Source organism: Lampetra planeri, chromosome 59, assembly GCF_965212315.1.
Source record: "Lampetra planeri chromosome 59, kcLamPlan1.2.h2, whole genome shotgun sequence".
In the NCBI taxonomy this organism is placed as follows: Eukaryota; Metazoa; Chordata; class Hyperoartia; order Petromyzontiformes; family Petromyzontidae; genus Lampetra; species Lampetra planeri.
The window spans coordinates 4,407,911-4,423,824 of NC_136165.1; the positions used below are offsets into that span (position 1 = coordinate 4,407,911).

General features: G+C 52.5%; 1 protein-coding gene and 1 non-coding gene across 2 annotated transcripts; both read right to left on the reverse strand.

Moving 5' to 3' along the window:
- Window positions 1-1,984: 1,984 nt before the first annotated feature.
- Window positions 1,985-13,536, reverse strand: LOC144736165 (uncharacterized). The gene is made up of 7 exons (XM_078618751.1): window positions 12,947-13,536; window positions 12,109-12,131; window positions 8,990-9,187; window positions 6,943-7,445; window positions 4,903-5,436; window positions 3,610-3,823; window positions 1,985-2,255 (listed from the first exon to the last, which is right to left on the reverse strand). The coding sequence occupies exons 3-7, from the start codon at window positions 9,172-9,174 to the stop codon at window positions 2,033-2,035; spliced, it is 1,659 nt and encodes a 552-aa protein (XP_078474877.1). The 5' UTR covers window positions 9,175-9,187; window positions 12,109-12,131; window positions 12,947-13,536; the 3' UTR covers window positions 1,985-2,032.
- A 2,233-nt stretch (window positions 13,537-15,769) lies between these two features.
- On the reverse strand, window positions 15,770-15,843 carry TRNAI-AAU (transfer RNA isoleucine (anticodon AAU)). The gene has a single exon. It is a non-coding gene; the product is annotated as a tRNA-Ile (tRNA).
- Window positions 15,844-15,914: the final 71 nt, after the last annotated feature.

Genomic DNA, 15,914 nt, shown 5'->3' on the forward strand with positions numbered 1-15,914 from the left:
TGTTGTAATTACCGGCGAAACGCCACAGTACACGAATTGTAAACGTTGTATTTCGATTTAAAGCTAAAATAAAATACAATCCTCATGACGTTTCGGCCACAACGCAAGCATGAATGACGCTGTCTCCCCGACAGACCTGGTCTTCACCTGAGGACGGCTGCTTGCGTTGTGGCCGAAACGTCGTGAGAATTGTATTTTATTATGTTTTATTTTTATTATTTTATTATTTCCCTTCTACGTGACTTTACCGAAAGAACTAAGAAGATGTAAACGTTGTAGTTGGAGTTTAACTCTCCAACACACAACCGGTGTGTGTGCTCAACTAGTAACGAATTGGCACGTTCTGTTTACGTGACAAACCTCACTAATTGGCTGTATCGGGTGGTGGCGGGTTTAACGACACATTTATATTCACACGATCTAACCCCAAAAAACAGCTCTCGTGGATGCAAACCCTGTCTCACCGCTACGCAACTCGGCCAACATAACCGTCATGCAACCACAAAATGCAGTACGAATATATATATTAACACTCTATTAAATGATGTGCTTATAAAAGTCTTAGATTTGCGGTGAGTATACAAATGTAACGGGTCAAAGAGAACGTCTCGCCACGACTTAACAAATGTGAAAAAAAAAGAATTAAAATGTACACAACCCATGAGCTGCACGCATTTTGTAAGTCCGTCTCACCAAGACGGTTGGTTCAATGCACGAACAACTCTGGGTTGCTTTCAACATTAATTGTCTCATCAGCAGATTCAGGCTTGCTTAAACCGATGCTGGCAAAGGACCCATTGCTTGCAGCTAAACATCGTGGCCTACGAAACATCTGACAGTTCACTGGCCACTGGTTTAAACAAGCCGGGCTCCGCTGATGAGACAATGAATATCGAAACCGGTCCGCATATCTTGCTGGTATTGAGCCAATGCTGCCGATGTATTACGATGCTCCCTCCCAGAAGGCCGTACAGCCGATGGATTGTGTGAAAGAATATTTTTAAAAAAGTTTTAAAAAATGTAACGTGGGGAGAAATAATTACTGGAAGAGGGCATTACGGTGTATTGTTGACTATTTTTTTTACTGTAACCAGGTCAGGCCTCACTGAGCTACACAACATTTACAGCAGCCAAACGACTCTAAACGCGTGACGTCGATTCTAAACGTGGAGGGAAAAACCGGATGGCCCGGAGAAAAACCAATCGACCTCGGATTAGAGAGGCACGCAGACTCCAAATATACAGCAGCAGCAGGCGTCGTCAGGGTCGAAATCGACCCCCACGGTCTCCTGCATACCAGGCGAAGGAGTTAACATCTTTCACCACAGTTAACATCTCTCACTACAGTTAACATCTTCCACCACAGTTAACATCTCTCACCACAGTTAACATCTCTCACCACAGTTAACATCTTTCACCACATTTAACATCTCTCACCACAGTTAACATCTTCCACCACAGTTAGCATCTCTCACTACAGTTAACATCTTCCACCACAGTTAACATCTCTCACCACAGTTAACATCTTTCACCACAGTTAACATCTTTCACCACAGTTAACATCTCTCACCACAGTTAACATCTCTCCACCACAGTTAACATCTCTCACCACAGTTAACATCTCTCACCACAGTTAACATCTTTCACCACAGTTAACATCTTTCACCACAGTTAACATCTCTCACCACAGTTAACATCTCTCCACCACAGTTAACATCTCTCACCACAGTTAACATCTCTCCACCACAGTTAACATCTCTCACCACAGTTAACATCTTTCACCACATTTAACATCTCTCCACCGCACGACGGATTCCTCGCAGAAGAAGTCCAAGCGCAAGTCTGTGCGTCCGCTCGGTCCGCGAGCCTCCCCCACCTGCCCCGGCCACCCCCCCCGCCCCCCCGACCGTCACGGACGTTTCCCCTCTCCCCTTGACCCCGCCGGTAAAACGTCCGGCGGGAGAGAGAGATCGAAACGGCGGCCACCACGGCCTCCGATCAGCGCCGCGGGCCGCGGGCCGTCTCCAGCGGCTCAGCTGCCCCACCACTGCACCTCCGGGGGCACGTGGGGGGTAGGAGGCGAGCGGGCCCCCGTCCCCCCGTGGCCCCCGTCGTCGAGGCCGCCGTGCGGGCCGGCCGGCCCCAGCGTGAAGAGGCAGTAGAGCGCGTGGCAGAGCATCGCGAGCGACGGGGCGAAGCTCAGGCAGAAGCCGAAGCCGGCGTAGCAGCTCCTGATGGTGGCCCAGAACACGAGGCTGGGTCACGGGCACAGACACGGAGGGGGAAAGATAAGAGATTACCCCCCCACCACCACCCCCCCCCCCCCCCTTTGCCGTTGGGGACAAGGGCTGTTAGCGAGCTGAACTAAAACTTTCTATTATAATAATTGGGTTTTTACCCTTCTATCTGGCAACAAAACTGACACCTTTTTTACAAGGAGTCATGTTTGCATAGACCACAATACCTGCAGTCAAAATGCAAACAAAAACCACAACTCTGATAATGTATGCCCTGTCCTTGAAGTTGATTAGTCCACACCCGAGACAGCTTTCCTTAGAGCCTAGTCTCACATGGGTTGGAGCAGATGACGCCAAAAGGCGCACAACTCAAAGACAATGCACCATCAGAGTATGAGAGCTCGGGGTAAGCATTTACTGGCAAATGAGTTTCCAATGGTGTAAAACTTTCTATTTCACCAGGTGAGGCCTACACTTGAGTGGTTGTTGTGGTTGTTGTCTTGTGGTTGTTGTTGTTGTTTGACTTGCATCCCACTGGGATTTTTGCACACAGTGTTGGTGTACGGTGCTTTTTCTGCAATATTTAGCTGTCTTTTCTTGGATTTTCTGTTTGCACTCAGTCACATAGTCACTTTAAGATGTTTTTTGTTCATGTTTTTGTTTTTTGTTTGTTGCGGTTGCACCCGATTCAAGAGCCGAATGGCTCACAGGGCTGTATCTAATAAATGAACTTGAAGTGGTGTAGCTCTTTTTCAGAAGTGATCTGGCAATTGACAAATGACGGCTCAACCATCTTGGCTTTGTCACGTCGAAATTTAAAGCGGCCACATTTGGGGCAAGTGCTGTTAGCGAGTAAAAAACTAAACTAATCTATTCTTGATTCTACCAGGTAAGGCTCAGACTTGAGCTGCGTCGCTGCTTCTAAGCAGCGTCCTGTCCGTCGCAAACGACAGCTCAACGAAGCGGCTTCACCATCGCCGCGTGCGGAATGTTTGGTTCCAGCTGCGGTTCTAAATGTGGAGGGGAAAAAAGAAAACCTCAGGACCCTTGTAAAAATCCACGCGAGCACGGGGAGAGAGAGAGAGAAACACGCAAACTCCTAATATACATCCATAATAGAGGTGTTTTGGGTTAGACCGCATAAAAACCCCAAAAAACTCTATTATGGATGATATTGGTCACAAAAGCCCGTGTGTTAAACTCCTAATATACAGGCATCGGTCAGAATAGGGACGGAACCCGCGACCTCCTGCATACCAGGCGAGGTAGTTAACGTCTCGCCAGCCCAGACAGCGATCGACACGCAAACTCCAAATACACGGCAGGCAGCCACCGCCTGGCGTCTCTCCGCTCATCCCACCGCTCCCCTCACCGTGAGATCACAAAGAGTGCGGCCGTGACGAGGACGAGAGGCAGGAAGTGTGGCTCCACGTTCAGCGCCAGCACGAGTGCCGCCAGCTGGTGCAGCAGCAGCTGCTGGGCCGTGTCGCTCACGAACGCGCGCTGGGCACGCACGGCGGACGTACTCGCCGCGGCACCGCCTCGCAGCTGCCGCAGCAGCAGCGCCAGCCCCGCCGCCAGCATGCCTGGCGGAATGCAAAGACAAAGATGCTCGCGTATTGTAGCTCGCGATGGAACGCTGCGGGGGGGCTGGGGGGCAAGTGCCGCTAGTGGCGGGTGCCGGCCAGGAACGCGGCGCACGAGTGGCTGGGTGGCCAGAAACGCGCCCGCCCGGCCGCCTTTGTCTCCCCAGTGCTGATGGTAACACGCCACACTGGGTACTCATTTGAGGCCGAGTCGACCTATGGGCGGCCCAGATAATCGGCACTGGTGCTGGTAGCCGTGAGCGGGAATTGAACTGGGTTCATGGCGCAGTGCGCGAAACGCCATTCACGGCGGAGACGTCACGACGGCGCTTGTGCCAGGCTAGGTGCACTTTGAGGCCGCGTGAAGTGTCGGAGTCTTGCTGGCTGGAGGTCACGGGACAGACCCGGGCGGCGCCATGGGGTCGGCTGACTGAGATGACCGGCAGATTAGCCAACCGTGCTCCCCACTTTGCCCACTTTCTGCGTTTTGGCGGAGAGTGGAACAAGACTTACCTCTCACACACACAAAGCAAATAGAGGCAGCAGTCCGCATCTCCACGCGTGAAGACATATTTGACTCTCTCGACCCGTTGTTGGCTTTCCAAACGAATGTTATTCGCAAGCGGCGTTTGTCTCGTCGAAGAAACGCTGACGCCCCTTTTGGGGTTTCATCAGCACGAACATGATCCCAACCTCTGGCACTTCCTTCATCACGGGCGGCTGAACCCAAGAATCGAACTCAGAATCGCAACAGCAGCATCTATCGACCCGTGCCCGCGACCCTGGCGACCCCGTGGTCGTGGTGACCCCAGCAACGCTCGCGACCCCGACGATTCTACGACCCCGGCGACCCCAACGATTCTACGACCCTCGCGACCCCAGTGACTTCGACGATTCCCCGACCCCAACAATTCTGCGACCCCAGCTACAAAGCGGCCCCACGACCCCAACCGCCCGGGCAACGTCGCAACCCCAGCGCCCCCGACGACTCCACGAACTTGTCGATTCCGCGACCCCCGGCGACCCCCAGCGGACCCCCCCCCCGCCCCGCCCCGCAACCCCCGCGCCGACCCACCCACCCAGCACGAGCGGCAGCAGGGCGAGGGCGCCGCAGCGGAGCGCGTAGGCCAGCCGCTCGGCCGTCGTCGGCGCGGCCGCCCTCCCCGGCGCCGCGGCGCTCCACGGCAGCGCGGCGAACGCGGCGTACGCCAGGCACGGCGCCAGCAGCAGCGCCAGCGCGCACGAGCCCAGCGAGCGCCAGCACCGCCGCCCGCCGTCGCGGCCGCCCGTCCCGTCTCCACCTCCCGGTTCGGATCCGCGGCGGCAGCAGCAGAAGAAGCGGCCGGAGTCCCGCCGGCGCTTGCCGGCGCCGCGGTCGGCGCCTTCGTCGGCGCCGTCGTCCCTCCGCCGCTTCTCCTTCTTGTGGAGCACGGCGCGCACGGTGGCCATCTCGTCCGCGTCGGCCTCGCGCAGGATCAGCTCGAAGCTGTCGTCTCCTTCGAGCGACGAGGTGGAGAACGGCTCCAGCAGCCGCCAGCTTCGCGGGGGCCCCGCGTGGTTCCAGTGGCGGACGTCGTCACGGCCGCCTCCTCCACCACCTCCTCCATCTCCACCTCCTCAGCGAGCGGTGAAACACACGACGACAGCGGCATCGCAAGGCTCAGACACAGAATGTTGTATTGACACTGCAGGAGGAGGAGGAATCCGATGAGCTCCGAAACTCACAGATGTCCAGTCGGGGGTACGGGGTAAGCACGTGACAACAGCACACACACACACGACAGGAGTGAAACGTACAAGAAAGTTAAAACAAATAAACCCAAACACACAAACAAATACAACACGAAGCCATCCCCATCCGACCATGCAAAGCCCACCGAGGTATTCACTCATTTTTCAGAAGCGACCTGGCCACAAATGATAGCTCAACAAAGTGGCCCCCATCATTTGCCCACTTAACACAGCTAAACAATCCAAAAAAGACGTTGGCACGGGAGCGGCTTCTTCTTTCGCGCGGATTAACAACAGCGGATTCAAGGCGTCGTTTTAGATTTGCTATCCACTCGATTTGCCGTCTGTTCAGACGCGGAGTGGATCTGCTCCAATCCTCCCTCAACGGATCAAAGACAACAGCAGTGGAGTGTTTACCAAGTGGCAACGGGTCCGCCGCTGAGCTGGCGAGATGTTAACTACCTCGCCTGGTATGCAGGAGGTCGCGGGTTCCATCCCTACCCTGACCGATGCCTGTATAGTAGGAGTTTAACACGTAGGCTTTCGTGACCAATATCATCCATAATAGAGTTTTTGGGGTTTTTTACACGATCTAACCCAAAAAAACCTCTATTATGGATGCATATTAGGAGTTTGCGTGTCTCTCTCTTTCTCTCCCCGTGGTCGCGTGGATTTTTCTCTGGGTCCTCCCGTTTTATTTTACCCCCCTACACATTTGGAATCGACGTCACGCGTTTCGACCATTCGGCTGAACATTTCCCGCGCGACCACGATGATGAGCCACTTCGTTGAGCTGTCATTTGCGATGGGCAGGTCGCTGCTGAAAAAGAGCTACACCACTCGAGTGTAGGCCTCACTCGAGTGGGCCTTACCTGGTCAAATAAAACAAATCGTTTGGAGCGGCTGACCCGTCGAAAGAGCCCGTGCAGCGGCGTTATTCGCCCCACGCGCTCCAGGAAGGGCACGGGGAGGAAACATTAAAGAGCTTCACAGCTCATAGGATTCCTCCTCCGGTACAAATAAACACTCCGATTCTGATTTAAAGCTTTCGTGACTGCAGGGATTCATCTTCTTGGTTCTTTCGGTAAAGTCACGTAGAATGGAAATGACAAAATAACAAAATAAAACATGATAAAATAATTCTCACGACGTTTTGGCCACAACGCAAGTAGCCGTCCTCAGGTGGAGAACAGGTCTGTCGGGGAGACAGCGTCTGGTCTTCACCTGAGGACGGCTACTTGCGTTGTGGCCAAAACGTCGTGATCATTATTTTATTATGTTTTATTTTGTTCTTTTGTTCTTTCCATTCTACGTGACTTTACCGAAAGAACCAAGAAGATGATTCCTATTCTGTTTTCTGATTCTGCTTCTGCACAGGCGTGTGTCACCTGCGTCCCAGCGATGGTGTCGGCCCGCCTCCAACTCCTCCTCCTCGTCGCCGCCGTGCCTCCGCCGCTGATGACTGTGGTTCTGCTGCTGCTGCTGCTGGTGGTTGTAGTGGTTGTTGTTGTAGTGGTTGTGGTGGTTGTGGTGGTGGTGGCGGCGGCGCCCCGCCACGTAGCTCCCGTGGGCACTGGCGAGCGCCGGCGACCAGCCGTCGTCGTACGAGACGTCGGTGGTGACGCCGACGCCGCCGCCGTCTTCACCGTCTTCGCCGCACCGCTCCTCCGGGCTGGACGAGTTGGTGTCGGCGACGCAGTAATGGCACGGCATGGAGAGACCCAGCTCGGCCGCTTTGACGCAACACGACGCGTCTTCCTCCTCCTCCTGCTGCTGCTGCTGCTGCTGCGAGTGGATGTCCGGAGCGAACGTGAGGATGCGCTTGCACCGGGGCTGTTCGGCTGGCGCAGGGAGGTGCTGGCTCCACTGGCGAGGCAGGGTGCTGTACGGGCTGCCGGGGGCAGCAGAGGGGAGAGACGTGGCCAAAGTAGCATATCGACAAGGCTCGATTATTGCAGCTCAATACTCTACGGGACGTCTGGTAAAAAAAAACGTTCGCAAGCTGCAGCGTGGGCGACATTCTCTGGCACGAGTCGTGACGGGTTACTGCGAGGTCACTCTGTGTCTGTCCAGTGCTCGCTGAGCTGCACTGGTTTTAGGTTGCCGAACTAACACGTTGCAAGGTCCATAATAGAGGTTTGTTGGGTTAGATCGCGTACATTTACGCGCGTAAATTTACACGGCGCTTTCAAATGCGCTCCTGCGGCCGTCTGGAACGCTCTTCCCCGTCCGATATTAAGAAGCCACGGGGAGCTTTGGACTTTTAAATCATCGTCTAGATTGACAAAACTAATTTATTTTAGTGCTGCTTTTTGTGTTTTTTTCATTGTCCTTCCTCCGCACTTCCGATTAGCACGGCTGGCCAAGGTACAGTGTGAAAAAAGTTCAACATTCAGACAAGATAGACAGAAGCGGCGGGGGACGGTGGGTTGATTGATGATCATCAGTTGAGTTTAAACCGCTGCGGTGGGAGCGTTCACTGAACCGCTGAATTCGGTTTTGCCAGAAGAAGCTCCCAGGACGCGGAGCGAAACGTCGGACATCGTTCCGAACGATTCGCGTAGCGTGGCGCGGCACAATAATACTACCGCAGGCTGTGTCTGTGAAGCACAGCAGGTGAAGATGGTGATGAGAATGACGGTGGCGGTGACACTGAACATGCGTCCAATGCCGACGTTGCTTCATGGGGCCTCCGTTGATGTAGCCGCTCACCTCGAGCTCTCAATGTCCTGACGGTGACATCGTCTTTGTGATGTTCGCCTTTTGGCGTCTTCTGGTCTAACACCGGTTGAGACGAGGCTCTAAAGAAAGCCGTCTCTGGTGTGGACCAATCAGTTTCAAAGGCAATGCGTCATCTACTACCAGAGCGTGCGTTTTGTTTGCATGTCCACCACAAGTACGTGTGGTTAATGAAGGACATGAGTCCTTGCAAAAGGTTTCAGTTTGGTGTTTTCAAATCTTAACACAACTGTTTTGTTGCCAGAAAGGGTAAAACCTATTATTATTATTATATGCCAACGTTGCTGCTGCTGATGATGAAGATGATAATGTCGATGACAATCATGATAACAATGCTGCTACTGATCGTGCTTCCAATGCCAACGTTAGTGACAGCGCAGAACGCTGAACGGAAGGCGATGGAAACGCGGTCCAACAATGTCAGCGTATAGATGTACGTGTATGGTGGACTTCTTTTGCACCGTACGTAGCCCACCGTGCTAATCGGAAGTGCGGGGGAAGGGCAACGCACTTCACACAAAAAGCGGCTCTAAAGAAATTCGTGTCAAATATATGTACGCTTATTTGTTGAACTTCTTTCGCACCGTACGAAACCAACACAACAAACTAATGACAAGAAGCAGTTCAACTTTGCTGCTACTGCTGCTGCTGCTGCAGCTGCTGGGGACGAGGTGAAGATGACGATGGTGCTGGCACCTCGGAGGGACGGCGCTTTGGATGTAGAGCTCCGACTCGTCCCCGCCGCTCTGTCCCAGGTTGCGGAGTTGGTTGATTATGACGCTCAGAGAGTCCTCCACGACCTTCTCTCCTCCTCCGTCGTGGTCGTCGCCGTTCTCACCACCCAGCGCCTCCATCTCCTTCAGGGTCCACGCCTCGCACATGGTACGGCCCGCCCTGGCAAGCCACACGAACACCCCACACACTCGCTGCCTCGCTGCCTCGCTCGCTCACTCGCACCATCTCCTCCACCGTCTCCGGGGGAAGGATCCAAAGCCACCAGGGGTGTTGAAAAACTCAGAGAACATCAGGGCTGTTTAGAACCTCAGGGAAACTCAGGGGTGTTTAGAACCTCAGAGAACCTCGGAGAACTTCAGCGGTGTTTAGAACCTCAGAGAACCTCAGGGCTGTTTAGAACCTCAGAAAACCTCAGGGCTGTTTAGAACCTCAAAGAACATCAGGGCTGATTAGAACCGCAGAGAACCTCAGAGAACCTCAAAGTATCTCAGGGCTGTTTAGAACCTCAGAGAACCTCAGAGAACATCAGGGCTGTTTAGAACCTCAGATAACCTCAGGGCTGTTTAGAACCTCAGAGAACATCAGGGCTGTTTAGAACCTCAGATAACCTCAGGGCTGTTTAGAACCTCAGAGAACATCAGGGCTGTTTAAAACCTCAGATAACCTCAGGGCTGTTTAGAACCTCAGAGAACATCAGGGCTGTTTAGAACCTCAGAGAACCTCAGGGCTGTTTAGAACCTCAGAGAACCTCGGAGAACTTCAGCGGTGTTTAGAACCTCAGAGAACCTCAGGGCTGTTTAGAACCTCAGAGAACCTCAGGGCTGTTTAGAACCTCAGAGAAGTCAGGGGTGTTTAGAACCTCAGAGAACCTCAGAGAACCTGAGGGCTGTTTAGAACCTCAGAGAACCTCAGGGCTGTTTAGAACCTCAGAGAACCTCAGGGCTGTTTAGAACCTCAGATAACCTCAGGGGTGTTTAGAACCTCAGATAACCTCAGGGCTGTTTAGAACCTCAGAGAACCTCAGGGCTGTTTAGAACCTCAGAGAACCTCAGGGCTGTTTAGAACCTCAGAGAACCTCAGGGCTGTTTAGAACCTCAGAGAACCTCAGAGAACCTCAGAGAACCTGAGGGCTGTTTAGAACCTCAGAGAACATCAGGGCTGTTTAGAACCTCAGAGAACCTCAGGGCTGTTTAGAACCTCAGAGAACCTCAGGGCTGTTTAGAACCTCAGATAACCTCAGGGGTGTTTAGAACCTCAGAGAACATCAGGGCTGTTTAGAACCTCAGAGAACCTCAGGGCTGTTTAGAACCTCAGAGAACCTCAGGGCTGTTTAGAACCTCAGATAACCTCAGGGCTGTTTAGAACCTCAGAGAACCTCAGGGCTGTTTAGAACCTCAGAGAACCTCAGGGCTGTTTAGAACCTCAGATAACCTCAGGGGTGTTTAGAACCTCAGATAACCTCAGGGCTGTTTAGAACCTCAGATAACCTCAGGGCTGTTTAGAACCTCAGAGAACCTCAGGGTTGTTTAGAACCTCAGAGAACCTCAGGGCTGTTTAGAACCTCAGAGAACCTCAGGGCTGTTTAGAACATCAGAGAACCTCAGGGCTGTTTAGAACCTCAGATAACCTCAGGGGTGTTTAGAACCTCAGATAACCTCAGGGCTGTTTAGAACCTCAGATAACCTCAGGGCTGTTTAGAACCTCAGAGAACCTCAGGGCTGTTTAGAACCTCAGAGAACCTCAGGGCTGTTTAGAACCTCAGAGAACCTCAGGGCTGTTTAGAACATCAGAGAACCTCAGGGCTGTTTAGAACCTCAGATAACCTCAGGGGTGTTTAGAACCTCAGATAACCTCAGGGCTGTTTAGAACCTCAGAGAACATCAGGGCTGTTTAGAACCTCAGATAACCTCAGGGCTGTTTAGAACCTCAGAGAACATCCGGGCTGTTTAGAACCTCAGAGAACCTCAGGGCTGTTTAGAACCTCAGAGAACCTCAGGACTGTTTAGAACCTCAGAGAACCTCAGTGGTGTTTAGAACCTCAGAGAACCTCAGGGCTGTTTAGAACCTCAGAGAACCTCAGGACTGTTTAGAACCTCAGAGAACCTCAGGACTGTTTAGAACCTCAGAGAACCTCAGTGGTGTTTAGAACCTCAGAGAACCTCAGGGCTGTTTAGAACCTCAGAGAACCTCAGGACTGTTTAGAACCTCAGAGAACCTCAGGGCTGTTTAGAACCTCAGAGAACCTCAGGGCTGTTTAGAACCTCAGAGAACATCAGGGGTGTTTAGAACATCAGAGAACCTCAGGGCTGTTTAGAACCTCAGAGAACCTCAGGGCTGTTTAGAACCTCAGAGAACCTCAGGGGTGTTTAGAACCTCAGAGAACATCAGGGCTGTTTAGAACCTCAGAGAACCTCAGGGGTGTTTAGAACCTCAGAGAACATCAGGGCTGTTTAGAACCTCAGAGAACCTCAGCGGTGTTGAGAGCCTCAGAATCAGAACCGTCACTTGGGGGCGCGGCGGTGGATAGGCGATGTTAACTACCTCGCCTGGCATACAGGAGGTCGGTTGATCCAGAAGCAAAGCGTTGTGAGGCTTCAGTAAAAGTTAAAAACCACTGGTTTAGAGTAATCGTCTGCTGCTATAAATGTCCACGTGATGACGATGATGATGAAGACGACGATCCCACTCTGGCTGAGCCGCTATCATTTGCGACGATCGTTTTTGATGGAAAAGCGACGGGCAATGAGACACTGAAACGTGATCACAACGCAAGTCCCGTAATGAGCGGACGGTCTCGATTCAGAGAGAGAGAGAGAAGCTCCATCGCTCGGCGGGGCCGTCGACCGCCACGCGTCAACTCCGCACGACCGATCCGTCCATGCAGCGCAAAAGTTGACCGGTGGTCATCTCGCCGAAACGCCCGGCCCCTTCCATGGGAACGTGGAATTTCCGCCGGCGGCTTCGTTGGTCGCGCTTTGAAACGGATGGGAGTCAGCCTCGGCGCGCTCTCCTGTTAGCCGAGAGGATGATTTGTTTAAACTTGTGAGCAAGCTGATTGCACGCTTGGATGACGTACTCACCAGCGAATTGTAAGCCCGTGGTCCTGCACAAGAAACAGAGCACGTCTGGTTTTAACTACACAGCGAATGTGTGTAGTGTGTGTGTAGTGTGTGTAGTGTAGTGTGTGTGTAGTGTGTGTGTGTAGTGTGTGTAGTGTGTGTGTGTAGTGTGTGTGTGTAGTGTGTGTGTGTAGTGTGTGTGTGTAGTGTGTGTAGTGTAGTGTGTGTAGTGTGTGTGTGTAGTGTGTGTGTGTAGTGTGTGTAGTGTGTGTGTGTAGTGTGTGTAGTGTGTGTGTGTAGTGTGTGTAGTGTAGTGTGTGTAGTGTGTGTAGTGTAGTGTGTGTAGTGTGTGTGTAGTGTGTGTGTGTAGTGTGTGTGTGTAGTGTGTGTAGTGTGTGTGTGTAGTGTGTGTGTGTAGTGTGTGTGTGTAGTGTGTATAGAGTGTGTAGTGTGTGTGTAGTGTGTGGATTGTGTGTGTGTAGTGTGTGTGGTGTGTGTGTGGTGTGTGTAGTGTGTGTGTGTGTGTTGAGCTGTGTGTGTTTATCTACTTGGTGTGTATGTGGTCAGCTATATGGTGACGTGTATGGCTGTGTATAATCTACGTGGTGTGTGTGTGTAGTGTGTGCGTGTGTAGTGTGTGTGTAGTGTGTGTGTGTAGTGTGTGTGTAGTGTGTGTGTAGTGTGTGTGTAGTGTGTGTGTGTGTAGTGTGTGTGTAGTGTGTGTGTAGTGTGTGTGTAGTGTGTGTGTGTGCGTGTGCGCGACACGCTGTTGCGTCTCACAATCTCGTGCGTGTAGTGAAGCGCGTATCCCAAGCTGCGTGCGTGTCTCTGTGTGCCCCGCAAGCGATGCGCTACGTACGTGGTGGTGGTGGTGGGGATGGTGGTGGGGATGGTGGTGGGGATGGAGGTGGTGGAGGAGGAGGTGGTGGAGGTGGTGGTGGGGATGGTGGTGGATGGAGGTGGTGGTGGTGGCGGTGGTGATGGCGGTGGAGGTGGTGGAGGAGGAGGTGGTGGAGGATGGAGAAGGTGGTGGAGCTGGTGATGGTGGTGGAGGCGGTGGTGGTGGTGGAGGTGGTGATGGTGGTGGGGGTGGTGGTGGTGGATGGAGATGGTGGAGGTGGTGGTGGCGGTGGTGATGGCGGTGGAGGTGGTGGAGGAGGTGGTGGAGTTGTAGGTGGTGGTGATGGTGGTGATGGTGGTGGTGATGGTGGTGATGGTGGTAGTGGTGATGGTGGTGATGGTGGTGGTGATGGTGGTGGTGGTGTAGGTGGTGATGGTGGTGATGGTGGTGATGGTGGTGATGGTGTAGGTGGTGATGGTGGTGATGGAGGTGGTGGTGATGGTGATGAACTCTGGAGTGGAGCGGGGCGCCAGGAGTCTCAATCCTGGCGCTCTCAACTCCTTCCCCTCGTGAGGAAACGCCCACGCGTGTAGGGGGGGGGGTATGTGTGTGTAGGGGGTATGTGTGTGTATGTGGTGGGGTGTGGGGGTGTGTGTGTGGTGTGGGGGTGTGTGTGTGTGGGGTGTGTGTGTGTGGGGGGGTGTGGGGGGGTGTGTGTGGGTGTGTATGTGTGTGGGGGTGTGTGTGTGTGGGGTGTGTGTGTGTGTGTGTGGGGGTGTGTGTGTGTGTTCGTGTGTGTGTGTGTGTTCGTGTGTGTGGGGGGGGTTATGTGTGTTTGTTCGTGTGTGTGGGGGTATGTGTGTGTGGGGGGGGTGTGGGGGGTATGTGTGTGTTCGTGTGTGTGTTCGTGTGTGTGTGGGGGTGTGTGTGTGTGGGGGTGTGTGTGTGGAGGGGTGTGTGTGTGTGTGTGGTATGTGTGTGTGTGTATGTGTGTGTGTTCGTGAGTGGGGAACGGTCGTGTAGTGGTTCGTGTGCTGCGAACCTGGCGTCCCCAGTTCAATTCCCGTTCACGGCCACCAACAGCAGTGACGATTATCTGAACCGGTCCTGGGCCTACCCTAGGTCGACTCAGCCTCAAATGAGTACCTGGTGCGGTGTGTAAACATCACCACTGGGGAGACAAAGGCGGCCGGGCGTGGTGCTGGCCACCCACCCCCTCGTGTGCCACGGTGCCGGCCTTCATAGGTGCTCGCTAACAGCACTTGTCCCTACAGCCTGTTGAGGCTACACTGGGTGGGCGGAGGAGGCGATCTGTATATGAATGTGTCAGTGTGTGTGTAGTTGTACAGACACATCTTGTGACACTCACCCAGTCAACAGCAGCAGCAGCTGATGATGCTGCTGCTGCTTCACGTTCGCCGTCCACGTTCCTTTGCAGCTTGAACCCGGGCAGATGTCTCCCTCTAGCGACGACTGCCAGCAGTAAGACTTTACGCCACGAGATAAATCAATAAACTATGAAACGAAAATATTACTGGTAGGAACCTCCTGGTTACACCAGCCCACAGGGGATTATTGTGTCCGTCGTGCAGGGAGCGGCTGGGTGGGGAGGGTGGGGCTGGGTGGAGAGAGTGGGGAGGGGCTGGGTGGGGAGGGTGGGGCTGGGTGGGGGGTGGGAGGGGTGGGACTGGGTGGGGAGGGTGGGGCTGGGTGGGGGGTGGGAGGGGTGTGGCTGGGTGGGGAGGGTGGGGCTGGGTGGGGGGTGGGAGGGGTGGGGCTGGGTGGGGAGGGTGGGGCTGGGTGGGGGGTGGGAGGGAGGGGTGGGGCTGGGTGGGGAGGGCATGCAAGATCACAGACAGCAGCATCATACGTAGCATCATTGACACCAATTATCTAAATTAATGCATTAAACTGTTTTTGTTTATTGGAAACTTAATTTTTTGTCTATTTGTGTTTCTCCCTTGTGACTTTGTAGGATGAACGTTGAGATTTATAAGGTCGGAGTAAGGTAGGGCACTGATAAAGGGTTGACAGGCATGCTGACGCCTGTTGTACATTTGGATATGAGAATATAAGAATAGGTTTTAACCTTTCCGGCAAAATGTTAAAGAGGTCCCATATTGTATATTTGGAGTCTGCGTGTCTCTCTCCCCGTGGTCGCGTGGATTTTTCTCCGGGTCCTCCGGGTTTTTCCTCCACATTTAGGATCGACATCACTACGCGTTTAGAGTCTTTGGCTGCGATACGTTTACACACGATAAGCCACTTAATTGGGATATAATTTGTGGCCAAAGTAGCTTCTAAAAAAGCTATATAGCTCAGAGGGCCTTACCTTGTAAAATAAAAACAATTTGTTTATCGTTTAAAAATGAATAGTGGTGTTAGTTTAGATCTTAAGTTTTCGTGACTGCAATGTTCTTTCGGTAAAGTCACGTAGGTATAAAATAAAAGAAAGCACTTTTTTAATAAAAAAAATGTTGATTAAAAGTAATAAAAAATGTAATTAAATCACGTTTCGGAAGCAACCCTAGCTTCCGTCATCAGGTGGGAAACCACAGCAAGGAATATCTTGTTACGAACGGCTCTTGTCCACTACAGTAATTGTATTTCTTGCTGTGGTTTTCCCACCTGATGGCGGAAGCTTGTGTTGCTTCCGAAACGTCGTGATTTTAAAAAAATGTTATTACTTATAATTTTTTATTTAAAAAAATGTATGAAAAGTTTTTTCTTATATTTGGATAATTTTTTATTACAAAAAATTCTTATATTTTATACCTACGTGACTTTACCGAAAGAACCAAAGAGTATGAATAGTGATATTATTTAAAATAAAAATTACCGTGGCCCGTACGGGGATCGAACCCGCGACCTTGGCGTTATTAGCACCACGCTCTAACCAACTGAGCTAACCGGCCAGCCGGCAACCCGATTCGCCTAAGATCCATATATCACTCGTACTACACGGGGAAAGGATGTCATTTTAAAA

Coding starts and splice junctions, on each gene's coding strand:
- LOC144736165 (XM_078618751.1), bottom strand. CDS start 9,174: ATGTGCGAGGCGTGGACCCTGAAGGAGATGGAGGCGCTGGGTGGTGAG. Junction 7,446..8,989: donor CAAAGCGCCGTCCCTCCGAG/GTGCCAGCACCA, acceptor TGCCCCCGGCAG/CCCGTACAGCACCCTGCCTC. Junction 2,256..3,609: donor GCACTCTTTGTGATCTCACG/GTGAGGGGAGCG, acceptor CCCGTGACCCAG/CCTCGTGTTCTGGGCCACCA.